At 38.0% G+C, this 17,767-nt stretch overlaps 1 protein-coding gene across 11 annotated transcripts in view; it reads left to right on the top strand.

Moving 5' to 3' along the window:
* The window catches only part of Ero1b (endoplasmic reticulum oxidoreductase 1 beta), a 93,176-nt gene that overhangs the window by 26,374 nt on the left and 49,035 nt on the right, over positions 1–17,767 (top strand). For 10 of the 11 annotated variants that reach the window (XR_015439445.1, XM_087181924.1, XM_087181921.1 and 7 more), the window contains exons 3-6: positions 5,992–6,075; positions 9,124–9,165; positions 10,795–10,877; positions 13,196–13,269. Coding sequence is in view for 10 of the 11 variants with exons in the window: in XM_087181924.1 (XP_087038050.1) it covers positions 5,992–6,075; positions 9,124–9,165; positions 10,795–10,877; positions 13,196–13,269 (283 nt within the window). In the remaining variant the exon portion in view is untranslated. Of the gene's footprint in view, positions 1–3,862; positions 4,015–5,991; positions 6,076–9,123; positions 9,166–10,794; positions 10,878–13,195; positions 13,270–17,767 lie in introns of those variants that run through there. The other variant, XM_087181925.1, reaches the window with a different exon arrangement.

The raw sequence follows: 17,767 nt of genomic DNA, 5'->3' as shown, positions 1-17,767 counted from the left end.
TTTTTCCAGCCCTTTCATTTTCAGTTTATGTGTGTCCTTAGAGGTAAAGCAAATCTTTTTTTTTTTTGGACCGGGGATTGAACTCAGGACCTTGCACTTGCAAGGCAGGTGCAGTGCCACTGAGCTAACTCCCCAGCTAAAGCAAGTCTTGTAGGAAGCATATATGGATTTTTCTCTCCCATTTAGCTTCATAATATCTTGTTTTGTTTTTCCCTTTATATTTTTCTGGATTATAAGAATGGACCATCATGCCCAGTTTCACACAGTGTCTTTTGATTGGAGAAAATCCACTTAAATTCAAAGTAATTTGATAGGTAAAGACTTGCTATTGCCATTTTGTTGTTTTCTGGTTTATTTGTAGATCTTTGTGTCTGTGTCATATCTTCACCCCCCAAGTCCCCCACCCTCCCCCACCCTCTGGTCTTCCTTTGATGACTTTTTGTAGTTGTATGCCCTGAATCCTTTTTTATCTTTTATATATCTGTGAAGGATTTCTCTGCTTTGTGGTTACCATGAGATTTATGTATACTAATAACATGCTGTTTTAAGCTCTTAACTTTTTTTTTTCCTTTGGTACTGAGGATCGAACTCGGGACCTTGGGCTTGGAAGACAGGCGGCGGAACCACTGAGCTAAATCCCTGGCCCTCCCCTTCATTTTGAAGGATGAGATTGCTTGGTTGACAGGGTTTTTTTGTGTGTGCTTTGTTTTGTTTTGTTTCAGTTTTTAAAATATATTCTTTTTTTCCTTTCTGGCCTACAGGGTTTCTGCTGAAAACTCTGCATGTAGTCTTATGGGGGTCCTCTTGTATGTTATAAGTTACTTTTCCCTTTCAGCTTTCAATATTCTCTCTTTTTCTTTGACTTGTGACAATTTGATTTTAATGTGTTTTGGTGTGAATCTCCTTGAATTCATCCTATTAGGTATCTGCTGAGCATCCTGGATCTGGATTTCTATTTCCTTCCCCACATTTGGGTTGTTTTCTGCTCTTATTTCTTTGAATATATTTTCCCAACCTTCTGTCTTCACCTTCTAGTACTCTGATAATTTGCATGAAATTTTTCTTGGTGTATCCCATATATCCCTTAGGCTGTCTACTGTTTCATGCATTTTTTACTCCTTATTGGATGATTTCCAGTGACTGATCTTCAACTGTGCTAATCTTCACGTCTGGTTATCTTCTATTGAACCTCTTGACTTCAGCTATATTCTCAGCTTGATGGTTTTTGTTTGATCCTTTCTCATATTTTTAAACTCTTTGTTGAATTTAACAGTTTTTCCATGTTTTACCTCATGAGCATCTTCATGACTGTCTTTTTAAATTCTCTGTCAGGTAAATCAGGTATCTCCATTTCATTAGAGTCAGCTTCTGGAGATTTATTTTATTTGGAACACAGTTCTCTGTTTCTTCATTTGCCTTGCTCTCTGACTTGGTTTCTGTGCATTAGAGAAGTGGCCCATTTCCCAGTTCTGTTAGACTGGTTTCATGTAGGAAGCCTTCCTTCCCTGTTAATGTGGCTATAGATTCAAGGTGCCTCTAAACTTCCTGTTCTTTTTCAGCTTGCTTTGTTCTTACTTATTGATCCCCAGGAAATTAATGTCCAGTTGTGCTATTTCCTTGAGAGAAGTGAGATGGTGGCCCCTACCTTGGGAGGCAGATGGAGCGTCCTAGGTGTTTTCTTTCAGAGAAGCTGAGAGCCTCAGACTTGTCCTGCCTATACCAAGGAGAGGTTCTGAAGCAGATACCTTTACTCTTAATCAGATGCCCACTTCAAACCTGGGGAAGTAGCTGCTGTGTGCTTTCTTTGTGGAAAACACGGAACCTCAGGAGTACAGAGCTCCATCATTTCCCAGAGTTTGGTGATTTAGGAGCCAGCTTCTTCAGTGAAGGCTGTAAAGGTTGGGGCTCTTGATGCATATAGAAGCTATTTCCAGGAGAGTCAGTGGGTCCGGATTTACTGCTGGAGCAAGCCAGGGAAGAAAGTATAGGGAGGGCTCAGTGTCTTGTTGGAGCAAGCATATGTCTTATAACATCCTACAGGGAACCTTCTGGTCTGGAGTTATCCCAGTGAAAGAATGCAGGGGTTTATCTTCAGAGCAAGCCAGGGGAGAGGATGTGGGGAATGCTGTCCCTTCCCTTTCGACTGGCAGAGCCCTTCAACTTACTTACATGCAGAGGTTTCAGGTCTGGAATTATCATGGGATCAAGTAGAGGAAGAAGGCAAGAAGTCATCTTAGAAGGCCCTTACAGGAGGAGCCTCTGGTCTGCATTTGTCACAGAAGCAGGCCAGGTAGGAAAGTGCAAGTTATGCCCCTTTCCCTTTCAGTCATGAAGAGGTCCCCTGCTCTCTCAGTGAGGGGGGGGGAGAGGGGGGAGAGGGAGAGGAGGGAGGGAGAGGGAGAGGGGAGAGAGGAGGGAGGGAGAGGGGGAGAGAGCGGGGAGAGAGGAGAGAGAGAGTCAGTCCACGCATGTGCAGAAATTTATGTAAGAAAGAAACCTGGGGAGAAGGCCATTTTTGCTGGCAGAACCTCCAGCTTCTTTCCCTGGAGAGCTTATAGGGCTGGATCTGTCTCTGAGGGGGAGAAGGCTAGGGTGTGCCATTTCTCCTGTTTAGTTTTCAGGCAGTTTATTCATTATCTGCTATGTAGGTCCCCAGATACTGGCTTGTTAGAGGCCAAAACCACAAGGAGCTCCAAGGGGAGGTTGGAAGCTGGAAAGATCTTGCTGGTCCCTGACCCTAACATTACAGCTGCTTAAGTGCGTGCGCAATTCAAATCCTCTCTGTGTTCTTTGTGTTCTTGAGGGGATTCCTCTGATGCCCTGTCCCTGCTGTTCCTCAGGGATATTTTTTTTTTTTTGGTACTGGGGATGGAACTCAGGTCCTTGCTCAGCTTGCTTGAGGGAGGGGGCGGCACCACTGAGCTAAATCCCCAGCCCCTTGTTCCTCAGGGATATTTAAGAGCCCAGCCTTCTGACAGGAATGGTAGAAATTGGGCACTACACATGTGCTATAAGGCCCTCATTCCTTTAGCAGAAGTCCAGATTTGAGGTTTCCTTACTGATTTTAAGGCACTGTGCTCAGCATGGGATTATTCTAGCATGTCTCCATTTTACCTACTCATCTTAATGTGGATATTTTTTTCAATCATTTGATGTGTAGGAGTCTTTCAACTGGATTTGGCTTTCTTCTGGAGAGAACAAATCCATGTGTAGGTGTTTGCTCAGTCTGTAGGAAGGATGATCAAGAACCTCCTATCATCTTGACATGGCATATTGCTGAAGTCATCCCTTGTTATTATTTTCTGAAAGCGTAACAAATTTTCAGAGGTGTTCTATGTGAGTGAGAAAGATGAGTCAAGGATAATTCCAAGATTTTGGCTTGAGGAACTAGGATAATGGAGTTGCTACTTACTGAGATACTGAGAATTACAAGGAGGAATAGCACAGTTCTGGATGTGCTAAGTTTGAGGCACTATGAATGCCCCTCGGAGATGTTAAGACAGGAACTCAAGGGGTATCAGTTGAGAACTTGCCATCCCCAAATGTGCCATGCTGTTTTAAGCTCTTTGTCTTTGCACAGCCTGACTCTCTGCCTAAAAATCTTGTTCTCTTCCCCATTTCAGTTGTTACCAAGAGCACAATTAGTCACCCTTTCTTCTGTGTGCCAGTCTTTCTTCCTGTTTTTGCCTCTTTATCTGTAATATAGGCATTGTTACTTCACATATTTACTGAGGTAGCTGTGATATATTCTAGGCATTGTTGTAGGCCCTAGGGATAAAATAAATGTGGCAAAATTGTGGTCACTATATTGGAAGATGCAGGCAATAAAGAAGTGAACAAATAATACTTAGGTAGTAATAAGTTCTATAGAACATTACGTAACAGTGTGTTCAGTAGGTTTTGCATTCTGAGTACCCCTGTAGAGGGTCTGCTCAGGGACTATTTCTGCTGAGGTAGTAATTGAGAGAGACCTGAATGAGGAGCAAGCCATCTTCTGGAGGAGCAAGAGTGCAGGTAAGGAAAACAGCCATTCCCAAGGCTTTGGAACCGAGTAAGGTTGGTGTGTGACCAGTAGGGAGGCAGAATGGCAAAGTGGAGGAGCATGATAGGAGAGGGGCTCGGAGAGAAGTGCAGGAGCTTACCTTGGGGAGGGCCTTGCAATGCTTGCCTTATGCAGATTTGGTTTTGCTCTAAGGGTGCTGGGAAGTCACAAGAAGGTTCTGGGTGGGTGTTATGGCTTGCATCTTGATCTCTCCCCAGTGCCTCATGCACTGATAGGTGAGGCTTTTCAGAAGTGTGTGATGCCAGGACTAGGGGAACGTAATTGCTGAACTCGTCCACTGATTGGTTTAGCATAGTTCTAGATGTGGATAATGGGAAAGCCCATCCTGGGTGTGGTGTAGCCTGGATGGGATATAAAGGGAGACTTTGCTGCTGTTTCTACTACTGCTATTGCTTGCTGCTTTGCTGTCTCCTGCCTGCTTGCCATGGGGTCTTTCTCCCGTCATTCCCCTCTGCCATGCCACCCTGCTTTGGAGCCAGTTGACTAGATTGAAACCTCTAAAAACTGTAAGACAAAATAAACCTTTCCTCCTTTAACTGTGGGTGTTGAGTATTTTGTCTCAGCAATGAGAAAAGTAAGATAGCAGAAATTGCTAGGCTTTGGTTTTTGAGCTATGATTGCTATGTGGCATAGATAGTGGTAGAAGCAAGGAAATTATTGCAGTAGCTTAGGCAAAAGCTAAGTGATGACAGTGGAAGTGGTGAAAAGTAGGCAAAAAATAGATTGTGTAAAGGGGAAGAAGAAAAGGGATGAAACAGAATAAGACATAGATTTTTGGTATGGACAGCCCATCTACATGTCCTATTAAATTACCAGCTTCCCTTCATATGTAGAATATGGAAATGTAGTGTTTTTACCTTGTTTGAAGTATCCTGCCTCTACTTTCATGCCCTGTCCCCCTTTCATTTCCTCTCTGAGCATCAGCCAGACTGGTGGCTCTCTGTTCCCAGAACTGCCCGAGCTCTTCATTGCCTTATCTAAATGCATTCATTCTTCAACTTCCATTCATCCAAAAATGTTACCTCCTCAGAGATCTCCAACCTCTACTACCCCAACCATTGCAAAAGTCTGGATTTTCCTGTATAGCATCTATGATAACTTGCAATTAATTAAACATACTAATATTGAATTTCTGTTTCCTTCAGTGAATTTTAAGTTTCTAGGGAAGTGGGGGTGGGTCCTTTTCTGCTGCTTCTTTGCCTGGAGCCTAGCCCAGTGCCCAGCACATAGCAGGTGTTCAGTATGCCTCTTTAAGGGAGTAGATGCAGGAGACCCAAGGATGAAGTCACAGTAGGCGTGAGGAGACATTAAAGTAGGCCTAAATGCTGTCTAGTATTCAAGGGAGCAGTGAACTTGACTGTTGTTCCTTTTCTCAGGTGTCAGAGGACTAATGGCAACCATTTATTTTAAAAATTAATATTATATTGGGTGTCTGAAAAACTTTAGTTATTTAAAATCTGAGCTATGTAGGTGCCATAAGGATAGGAAGCCTTTCCTTTTTACTAAAGTATAAGAAGTGTTAACTGTTTTAATCATCTTGTCATTGCTGGGATGCAATACCCAACACCCACAATTAAAGGAGGAGAGGTTTATTTTGGCTGGTTTATTTTGTAGTCAGCTGGCTCCAAGGCAGGATGGCATGGCAGAGAAGCATGGCAGAGGAGAGCTGCTCATGGCATGGCCACAGGGAAGCAGAGAGAGTGGCAGAGAGAGTGAAAGAAGGAAGGAGAAAAGGAGATAAACCTTTCTAGGCTATGCTGTCAGTGTCCTGCCTCTTCCAACCAGACCCCACCTCTTAACACCAAGTCAGCTATACTGCCCTCATATTCCAGTCACTTCCCAAAAGCCCCTCATATGATCATATGATGCTTAAATATGGGGGGAGGTATTTAAAATATAACACTAACTTTAACTTTCTTTTTCTCAAGGTTAATCTGAAGCGACCATGTCCTTTCTGGGCAGAAGATGGACATTGTTCAATAAAAGACTGCCACGTGGAGCCCTGTCCAGAGGTACAATAAATAAAAAACTAATAGGGAAAAAAGCTTACTTACTCTTGGACTTTTAGATAAGCATATTTATTCTCTGTATTTTAGGCTAATGTCAGTGGATTTGGACTTGTCAGCAAAATCGTGTATTCTCTGCCCTCTTCTGCCCTAGATCAGTCTCTTATTCAATACTTGTCACCAAATGGGTTTAAAGATACTTTTCTGTCCTGTGTTATTGGTGACTGGATGTGGAAGTATAGTCCAATTCTATAATGGAAGGAAGATCATAATCCTTTTCTAGGATTGAGTCTGTAACTGGCTTTTATTTTGTGCTTTATGGAATCACATCTTATTTCATAGGTTTAAAAAAACCTCAAAACACACAAAAACCAAACCTGGACCCTAACTTTCAAATTTAGAATGGAAATTTCATTGGCTAGAGGGGAAATTTGCAGGTTTGAAATTGAGTTTTCATTTGGTTTTTGTTTGTTTAAGTGTATGCTGCACTTATTATCAAGAGAATGCTGTATTTTAGACTTTTAAACTTTAAAAAAAAATTTTAGTGGTGCTGGGAATTGAACTAGGAAATTAACGTTAATATATTTACTAATAGCTATGTAGCCCTTATTCAGATAGTGCCAGTGACTTCCATATGCTTGTGCTTTGTAGAGGAAGAAAAAAAGTTTTTTGGTCTAGAATCCAATCAGAATTATAGTTTGCATTTGGTTGTCATGTTTCTTTAGTTTCTTTTCCTCTAATATTCTCTTTTCCTCATTTCCTACAATAAAGGGGATCAAAGCAAGGGCCTTGTACCTTATACATGGCAGTCATGTGCATTACCACTGAGCTACACCTGCATTCCCCCTTTGCACATTTTTAAATTGAGTTGTTCCTTACTGCTGAATTTAAGAGTTCATTATTTGGCTTTGATACATAGTATATATTTCTAAACTGAGTGCTTTTTTTTTTTTGAGGGAACCTGAAAAGCACATGTTTGAACCTAGAGAATACTGAGCCACATCCCCAGCCTTTTTAAAATTTTGAGACAGGGTGTTGCTTAGTTGGCCAGATGGGCCTCAGACTTCTGATCCTTCTGCTTCAGCCTCCCCTGGATCTGGGATTACAGGCATATGTCACCTGGAAAGTGTTTACTTTTTCAAGTTAACAGTTACTATATCTGTTTTAACTTTCTATTAAGAATAAATGAAAGCTGGGCATGGTGGTGTGTGCCTGTAATCCCAGCACTCAGGAGGCTGAGGCAGGAGGATCACTGTAAATTCAAGGCCAGCCTTGGCTACATAGTGAGTTTAAAGTCAGCCTGAACTGCATAGCGAGACCCTATCTCAAAAAACAAACAAACAAACAAAAAACAACAAAAAAAGAATAAATGAAAATGTTTTTTTATAAAAGGACCTCCAACATAGGAAATAAAACACACATATATCAAAATATTCATCTTTATTCCCTTCTGATCCCATTCCCTTTCCTTCTCCCAGAGACAAAAAACTATCCCTTCTTACTGATTCTTTAAATAATGTGAGGTTTTTACACCTGTCTCTCTTTGGGGGAAAATTTATTAGGTATTTTATGTTTTACCCAAATTTGTGGTACAGTTTGGTTACTATAATTTCAAATCTAATTTAATCATGGGTTCACTTTACAGTTTACACACTGCTTCATATTATATGTGTTAGTGGCAATACCAGATATATTTTATGCTTGATTTTAGTTGTTTTACTTTTAATTTTTGCTAAATTACTTTGAATAACATTTTTTTGTTTTTGTGGTGTTTGATATATTACTCATGACAATCACCAGTGGTGCCCTAGTATTTCTTCATAGCCTGTGGGTGATATTTGTTTAAATCATTATGTTCTGCATCAAACCTTTTAAAAAGCTGCTAATGAGAACCTGGAATGGTGATGCACTCTTGTAATCCTAGCACTTGGGGAGGCTGCAGCAGGCAGAGGCAGGAGAGTTACAAGTTGGAGTCTAGCCTGGGCAATTTAGTGATTTAGCAAGACCTGGTCTCAGAAAATTTAAAAAGGGCTGGGGCCGTAGCTCAATGTAAAACATACAATCTTGTATTGGCTAGAGGACATACAGTAGTCAGAGGCCACTTTTGGTTAATATTTGCTCCAGATTATAAAGTCAGGGTCTTATAACTGTCTAGATTTGACTTGAGTTTTGTAATTTTCTCTCCTGTCCCTTAGTAGATATGCTGGGAAAAAAAAATACCAATATGATAAAATATTGGCAGCAAGTGACATTTTATCTATCTGTATAGTCTTTTTATGGATTAGGAAAAAAATCTGTTTATTATCATCTTCATCATCATTTTCCTGACAAGAAAATGTTCTGAATGTTTTATTAAAATCTATGAAATTTGAGTAATTTTTAATAGGTAACTTGCTGTTGTTGGTAGTCAGTAGATTCAAAGGTTGGGGAAAGCCCCTGGGTTGATTAAAAAAAAAATCAACCTGGGATTGTCTTCTTTCAGGTATGATTTTTGTTAAAAGTTTTATTTGATAAAGCAGTTGAAATAATTCATAGATTCATTTATTAAAGGCTAATACCAATTATTGCTTTTGTGGAAAAGAATGTCGAACCTAATATAGTTCTTCCGTTGATAAACCCCTAGATTACTTAGGTTGATAAACTCTGTTTCTGGCCTATAGACCAGAAATCTGACTCTTGCCTCCTAGTAATCCAGAATTGCTTAAACTTTAAATGTCATCTTAGAACAAAAAATTAAAATCCAGCCTAATACATTTTAACTACTTTTGAACTTTTAAAAGCTTTTTCTGTGGTAAGAAATTTTATGGAAAAGTGATGTTCATTTTTACCCTAAAATTTATATAAACTATAAAAGAAATACTGCATTGAGAGTTATTAGAGGTGATTTTGACTCTATGTCATTCAATTTTCTGTAATTTACAAGTTTGTAAATTGGGATAACTGTTTTTAACTCAAGAGGAAGTATGAAAACAAAATTTGAATGTATATTTGCATCCCATAGAATAATACATTCTTTTGTATCACTTTAAAATTTTTTATTGTTGTTCTTTTAAGAGTAAAATTCCAGTTGGAATTAAAGCCGGGCATTCTAATAAGGTGAGTCACTTTTCTCCCTTGAATATTTCTGCTTTATTGCACAGTGAAACTTACCATTTACAATGTTTGACAGTGGTTGCAGAGACTGTAATATGGCTCGTTGGGAATGGAGACATTTTGCCTCAGAATTCCAAATCCCTAATTCTTGAACAAGTAGAGAGTTTGTGCATTTCAGCTTCTTTTGAAATTACTTCAGTGTTTGTGGAACCTTTAGAAGAACTCTAATATGTAGCTGCAGTTCTATATCACCTGCTCAACAGATGTTTTGTCATAGTGGTGGAGAACCTATGGCACACGTTACTGTGTTTTTCTTTTAAGACAAAAAATTAACGTACCAGTTGTTTTTTTCCAAACTAAAATCTCAGTATTCAGGTTTAATTGCAGTGTTGGCACTTTGCAATAAATAAGTGGGTTTTGGGTTGCAATTTGGCACTTGGTCTCAAAAAGGTTTACCATCACTTTTATCATATAGGCGCATTTGGTTTTCTATTTCAGTTAGTCTACCTGTTAGATTCAGGATTATATTGTATAGAGAAAATAATTATCAAGAGATTTTGAGCAAAGTACTTTCCAATAGTGTTAAACTATTCCTTTATTAAAGATTACCTTTTTCTTAGGAACACGTCATAGTTTTGTTTTGTTTTTGTCATGCACATGTTTTTAGGTATCGATTTACCTCTAGTTTTTCACTATTGTATATACATAATAAAGGTCACCAGACCCTTTTTCGCCTTCCTTTTGTGCATACTTTCCATTTTCTAGCCTTTTCATCCATGTGTTATGCTCACATTCACTTTTGTTTGTTTTTGTTTTTGTTTTTTCTCCAGTAGAAAGACAGATGCAATCCTCTGAAGGTCTTCCCAATCACATTCTGTTTCCTCCCTCCCTAGAACCAGGCATTTTTCTGAAGTATCCTTCCGTGGTTTTATACTGTCATTGCACATATATCTGTATGCTACCTACTGTACGTACTTTTTATATAAAATTGAAAAAAATTAAATAATATTGTATTTTATTGATTTCAATAGTATTTTTTTGTATTTTTACTCAATCTTAATGATTTTGAATTTTTTTCTGTTGATATATGTGATTCTTGTTCATTTTAATAACTAGTAGTCAGTTACATGACTTTAACATAGAGTAGTCATTCTTTTGTCCATGGACATTTCACTTGTTTCCAGTTTTTGCTGATACAGTGATGCAGTAGCATTTTTCTTCGTCTCATTGTGGACATATGTTACCATTTCTCTACTTCTGTATTTAGAAATACAAGGTACTTGTCCTTTTTCTTTTTTAATTGTTGCCCTCAGATGTGGACTTGGCCTAAAAGGCCAAAGGGTTTGTGTATTTTTATAGTTCGAGATACATAATAACAAATTCTTTCCCGAGTGAGTTTTCTTAGTGCATGTCACAACAGCACACTAATGCTGTTAAATTGTTAATGTCTCTGCTAATTTGGTAGGTAGAAATTTGTACCTCTTTTTTATTAATGTTATATATATTACATATTTTGATAATAGGGTATATCTATATTTAGTGTATATCATCACTGACAGATAGTTCTGCCAGTGGAAGCTGAGAAAAACACAAAGATAATTATTACTAAACTTACCATGAACTTCCTTACAGTACTTGAAAGTGGCAAATAATACCGAAGAATTAGAAGACTGTGAACAAGCTAATAAGCTGGGAGCAGTTAACAGCACATTAAGGCAAGTTTTATTTTAGTAGTATGAAGAAGATACTCTCATTTATTTACATTAATCTTTTTCTTGTGATTTTAGTAAAACATTTTTGCCAACCATTAAATTTTCAACTAATAAATTTTTTAAAGGAAGAAAAAGTTACTCTATCCTAAACTCCATAACAATTTTGCCTCTTCTTGGCTAATTTGTTGTTAAATTTCTAGGATATATTATCAGTAGCAAGTCTACTCAAAAGGATAAATTTAGAAAATTACTCAGCAGGGTTTCTGGGTCCATTCTTCTGATCATTATGGGAAAAGAGGTTTGCACCTCTAAATCTTTTATATATATAGAAAAGCATCTGTATGTTATATTTTGAATGGTAAATTTGCTGTTAGTTTAACTTAAGTCCCATAGATTTTTTTGGCTGACTTTTCTGCTGTAAGCAGAACAACATGATAGAAGCAATAGCAGACCTAAACCCTGCAAACACAAACCAAACCAAAATCCAACAAACAAGCAAAACAAACAACAGAAACACACACAGGACTAATATATACATCCTTGTGGTATTTATAATGGGGACAATTTTGAACACCTCCTGATGTAAGGAGGGTTGTGAAAAGGTTTTTTTTAGTGCACAGTTCTCTTTCTCAGCTTCTGTTCAAGTAAGATGGTTTGGGGCAGTCTAGGCTGAGCTTTACCTCTCTATTGTCACGGGTAAGTGCTTAGGGAGAACTATCGGTGGCAGGGCTCAGTCCACACCTAGTACTTATTGTTGTTGTTTTGTTTTTGTTTGTTTGTTGTACTTGGGAATGAGGGCACAGATAGAGTTGTAGCTGTCTACCAAACCTCTCTCTGGCCTTGCCTGAGGAATGGTCTAGATGGTGTGCCCTTAAAGAGTATGGGAGACATGACTGGCAAGTGTCAGTGCTGCAGTGGGTATTCTTTTGATGTGTTCCAGCAGGACAGAGGTGATTGGACACATAGGTTCTGCACTGTTGGTTGGGGTGATTAACAGCTGTCAGTGCTGCTCTCTCTAGTCTGACATGATCTGAATCTCTGGTAACTTCTGGTTGATAGTGGGGCACCAGTGTAGCTCTGAGCCTCCCATGCTGGCCTCCTGTGGGCTCTGCAGCCAGTGCTAACCTGGCTCCTCTGTCCGCTCCTAGCTCTTTTGGTTCTTTAGCTGTGCAGCAGCTTAATCTTTCTAGCTCATGGCTCTAGCGGCTCCCAGGGTTGGCAAAGCTCCAGCCCCTCCCTGGGAATAAGGGTGGTGGCTAGGTTGAACACTTAGTGGCTGCTGTTCCAGGCTGTTGCTTCTCCAGAAATATTTTGTACATCTCAGGCTTGCAAAACCCGTGCAAAGAGAAATGCCTGGGGCCACGTGGTGGCCTTACTTATTCAAACTACCAGCACTTCTGGTTTTCACCTGTCTCTGGCATTCCAGTGTTTGGAACTCCCATCTCCTTTGCACGCATATACCTGTAGGCTTGGGTGAACACCCCAGAGTGGCTTGTGAGTGCCGCTTGCTTCCAGTCCCCAAGCTCGAGCTCTGTGTAGAGAACAAGGAAGGCTAGCAACATGATTCTTCTCTGGTGGATGTTGCCCTCATGTATTGCGACAGAAGGCCTGAATATGGATTAATGTGAATGTAGCTTTAAGTTTATTTGAATGAATGTAGTTTCACATCAGTTCAAGTTAGAAATCTTTACCATAGGTTCTGTTAATTTGAGGTATGATGTAAAATGAATGACCTGCCATGGTGAAGGTAACTTTGGTTTAACAATTTAGCACCACACTGGATCGTAAGATCAAAAATACACAGTTTTGGGGATTTTGGATAAAACCAATTCAGTTTTTTTTGTTGTCTTTTGTTTTTGTTTTTGTTTTTGGTACTGGGGATCGAACTTGGGACCCTGCGCTTGCAAGGCAGGCGGCAAAACCACTGAGCTAAATCCTGGGCGGCAATTTAAATTTATAATATTCTGAAAGTAAATTTTATTCCTACTTCAATTCTACAATTTCTAAGTCAGTTGGAAAGGCCAGCTTGATTTTTGTATTTAAATTTTTTATGTATTTGTAAATTTTTAGTTAAAATAGCTACTATTCAACTAGGGCTAATAATCATTTTAATGTAGTTAATATAAATTACTCATGGAAGTTTATATATTTTTCATATAACTTGTTCTTAATCATTCCTTCAGGTAACCACTAATAATGGAATTGTGACATCATCAAATAAAGTGACCTCAGATTATCTATTTTAATTACATTAGAATATAGTATAAAATTTTTCAACTCCAAATTTAATCATTTTTCTTTTTTATTCCTCCTTCCCATAGTAATCAAAGCAAAGAAGCGTTCATTGACTGGGCAAGATATGATGATTCACAGGATCACTTTTGTGAACTTGATGGTAATAAAATAAACTATTATAAATAAATTATTTTAACACTTTTATAAGACATTTAAATCAATGAAAATACAACCTGAGTTACAGCTTTAACATTGGATTTTTCTATGTGGATTTTGCTATGTAGATTTTGTTAATAAGGGCATTTGAGAGTCTGTGTTCCAGGCCTTGTGTTAAGTGCCTTAAAAACATTATTTCTAATCTTTATAACTACCTTAATAGCAATGTTTTTTTAATATCTGAGAAATTAATTTTCAAAAACACTGAATTGCCCCAAATCACACAGCAAGAGGCTGAGGTAGGATTTTATGCCAGATCTGAGTGAGTCCAAAACCTGTGTTCTTTCCAGTACATCGCACCATCTCCTGTGGGCCTTCAGTTGAAGCCACTTGGTTATAGGTCTTTGAACATACAAAAATCTCTACACTGGAATTTGCTGGAGGTCTCAACAAACTCATAATGATTCCCTCTAGTGTTGGGGAGGACTGCAGTTTGACTTCCTCACAACCCTCCAAGAGTCCCCTGGAAGGATCCAAAGATGGGACACTGTCCAACAGAGAGATACTACCACTTCTCTGAATAGGAGATAATTGCTGCAGTAATTTAGAAATTTTTATCTATATTTCCAAAGAACTGTGAATGGAAAATAGTATTTCCAAAGAACTGTGCTATGTAGGCTAGAATCATGCATTTGGCCTCTTCACCTTTACTTTGTTGCTATTAAACTTTTGGTGGTGGGAAAGAATTTGGGGTTAAAGCATGCACAGTTGAAAATGGAGAGCAGAGGTGTTTTCTGAACTCTTCAAGGATCTAAAGTGATCATCATACTTTCTAAAAGTTTGGAAAGGATCCAGAACTAGAACTGTGCTATCAATCTGTATTATAATGAAGTAAGTTACTATGGGCTTCTAAAGAATAGTAAATTGAATACTGGGAGATAAAATATTGTTAAAACCATTTATATCATTTCAGCTAGGAAAATTTTTAAGAAATCTGAGCAAGGTTTCTTTGGGTATCGGGTATACCAATGGCCAGCTAATTAAATATCCCCATTATGATATTTAGAATTGGCGAAAGTTTTATCAGAGCAAGCCACTGTACCTACATGAACTTGCATCACTGCTTACTCTCTTATTTGCTCTTTGGTTATCATTCTAATTATATTGGCATGTTTAACACCGTAGTTAACTTCTTTCCAGTTCATTTTATCTATTTCATGGTTTTAAAAAATTAATCATGCTTATTTAATAGGTTTTCAGATTAATAAATCATTTCTGTGATTATAAATTACTCATGATAGTTTTTCTCATAAAAACTACTCAATTGTAAGGGTTACTTGCTGTAAGTAAATTGATGTGCTAAATTTAATGTCATCAATAATAGTGTTAACATTTTTCTTTTTTGTGGTACTGGGGATTGAACCCAAAGCCTTTGTACTGAGCTACATCCCCAGCCCCCACCCCTCTTTTTTCATTTTGAAAGTGTCTCACTGAGTTGCTTCATTGCTCAAGCTAGGTTCAAACTTGCAATTCTCCTGCCTCAGCCTCCCAGTGTACTAGGATTACAAGCATGCACCATCATGCCCAGTTCTATTTTTTATACCATTAGTTTCTTAAGTTGTAAAAATGAAGACATATCCAATAAGAACTTGTATAAAATCATCCTTTAATATTTTTAGGATTATATATTTGAAATAATTAGGATTTTTTTCAATTTTATGTAATTCTTATGCATATAAAGCAATGCTACTTACTAATTGGATTACCATTACTCCTCTGAGTAGTAGTTTTCATATGCTCTAGTGATTTATACTTATAATTTTTTTTACTGTCAAGGGTAGCTTTAGAATCATTGTGTAATTATTCCTGCTATCTAAATTCAGAAGGTTAAAATGTAAAGACTATTCACTCTAGTTTATTAGGGAAAATATCTGTATGCCTCTGTTCCTTGCTGATTTGCTATTGGTATTATCTCTGTTTGAATGGAAGATGATCCCTATGGATGAAATAGCAGCCTTTTAAATAATTTAGCAGTTTAATATCCACTAGGGTGAGCTGCTGTACCTGTCCTATTGTTTTCGTTATCATCTTTATGCATGGGTTGCTTCTTCTTTTGGCTCCTGTTTCTGCTTAAATGTCTTCTCACAGGGAAGCTTGGTCTCATCTTCCTGTATAGAATAGTAACCATGGTCACTCATGGGGCCTCTGCGCTGCATCCACTCCATCCCCCACTAACAACTACCTGGCAGTGTGACATATTATTTAGTTTATCAGTTCCTTGTCTGTCTTTTCCTCCTAGATTGTGAGCTACTCAAGAGCCAGGGCTTGGTCTTTGAGTCACTGCTGTATTCTTAGTGCCTAGAACAATGCCTAGACATCATAGGTGTTTAATAAAGATTTGCTGAATGAAGCAGTTGGTCTATAACCCAAATAGCATGATAGGCTTTAACTTTTATTTTTCCTGAAAACATGTTTATTAATATTTAAAATATTGTTTAAGGGCTGGGGATTTAGTTCAGTGATTCTGCTGCCTGCCTCGCAAGTGCAAGGACCCGAGTTTGATCCCCGGTACCAAAAAACAAACAAAAACGAAAATATTGTTTAAAGCAGTAGTTCCTAAGTCTAGCTGTGTATCAGAATGACTTGAGGACTTTATAAGCTATAGATTTTCCTTGACTGTGTAGCTCATGCTCTAACAGTGAGTTAGTAGCAGTTTGGGGTAGGATTGGTGGTACAGGGCTCTAGGCTTAATCCTGAGTCCATGACATAAAATTTTTAATCTGTGACTATAAGCAAAAAGCCTTCATCCTAAATTGACCTGTGCTTCTATGTCTTACAGATACATGGGTAAGGAAGCAAGGCAGTGTCTGCACACTAGAAACCAGGTTGTGACCTCATCACACTACTGTTAAGACAGTGAGAGGAGGAGAATTAAGTTGGAAAAATGATATACTTGAGGAAAAAACATTAGTCCAATTTGATGATTTTCCAGAATTAGGAGTCATGATTCAGAGGAAGGTCTTTGTATATTTAGGTAATGGTCAACATGGTCATATAGAAAGCAAAGCTTTGCAGCAGTTTTGTAGAGAGAGGAAGAAGAAAATACTTTCTGGGGCAAGGATCCAGTAGAAGTACAAAAAGAAAGAGCTGAATAAGTGATCCAGCTGTACCATTATAAAGAAGTGATAACTGAGGAACAGGTTAATTAAAATCAGTGTCACAGGTCACCCAGGGCGGAGGTGGGCCCTAGCTCTGGTGTGCTTACAGGGAAACTAACCACTGTATGCTTTCTCCCCAATACTGGTCACTCTAGCATCATGAAAGCCTTGTCAGTATAGGTCAGAAATAGGCAAGCTTTTCAGTAAACAGACAAATGGTAAATGCTTTAGGTTTTATGTACCATATAGTCTCTGGCAACTCCTCTACTCTGCCACATAAGCCAAAAAACATGGCTGTTCCAAGAAAACGTTCTTCACAAAAACAGATAGTAGGCCAGATTTGGCCCATGAATGTAGTGTGCCAAGCACAAAACCCACCCTTTTCATGATTTTAAAAAGTATTTAAAATTTAAAGAGTTAAAATCATTGATTGAATTGAGAATTTTAAGAAAATAGTTATAAAAAACTGATATGATTTTACTCTCAGGACTTGTTTTAGCTCCCTTAAAATATATTTTAAGTCATTATGCTTTAATAGCTGACTCGGGTTTTTTCCCTTACTGGTTGTTTAGTTGTGTTCATGGAGAGGAGACTGATACTAGCGCAGTCTACACAATCACAGATGACCCTGAATACATATGTGTAGTCTTATATGGGTATGCACAGACACAGAGTATTGCTAGTTGTGAACAATATATGTGAGGGAACATATATTTACGTGGTCAGTAATATTTGTGAAGTTTATATATAACTGAGTCAACTTTGCAAATAAACTTAAGAGCAGCTCAAGGAAATTAAAAATATATTTGAAATTAAATAATTTTTAAATTACTAAAAGCCATACTTTTAATAACTTCACAATTTAAACTTATATTTTAAAATTCAAATTTTAAAAGTTACTGTTTTTAAGTCCTAAGTCAATCCGTGTCCTTTACTTGAACTGTTTTTGTCTGTCCAGTTTGTAAAGTAAATTTCCTGTGCCTTAATTTGTATAGTAGAATAGCTTTGTAATTCTAGGGCTAGAAGTAGAGCCATTATCTTCTATTATGTAAAATGTTCCTGTTGTCTGTCTGTTATATGCAACCCATTTAATAACAATAGTTTGTGGTACTAGGGATTGAACTCAGGGTTTTCCTGATGATAGGCAAGCATTCTATTACTGAGCTACATCCCTGCTCCAAGAGTGATAACTTGTAATTACTTTTGTACTCTTCTTACATCACAAAAGCAGGCAGTTCTTGGAAGGCATAGATCAAGATGCCAGTTTCCCCTTACGAGTATGGATATTCCCAAACTGTGGTCATTGAATGTTCAATGAGTATCATTCACTGATAGGAAAAGTCA

The sequence above is a fragment of the Heterocephalus glaber genome, unplaced genomic scaffold, assembly GCF_053883595.1.
Source record: "Heterocephalus glaber isolate CG9 unplaced genomic scaffold, H.glaber_assembly_v1.0 deba00001472, whole genome shotgun sequence".
Classification (NCBI taxonomy): domain Eukaryota; kingdom Metazoa; phylum Chordata; class Mammalia; order Rodentia; family Bathyergidae; genus Heterocephalus; species Heterocephalus glaber.
Note: the sequence above shows the minus strand (reverse complement) of the source record. Positions and strands in the feature narration are given on the sequence as shown.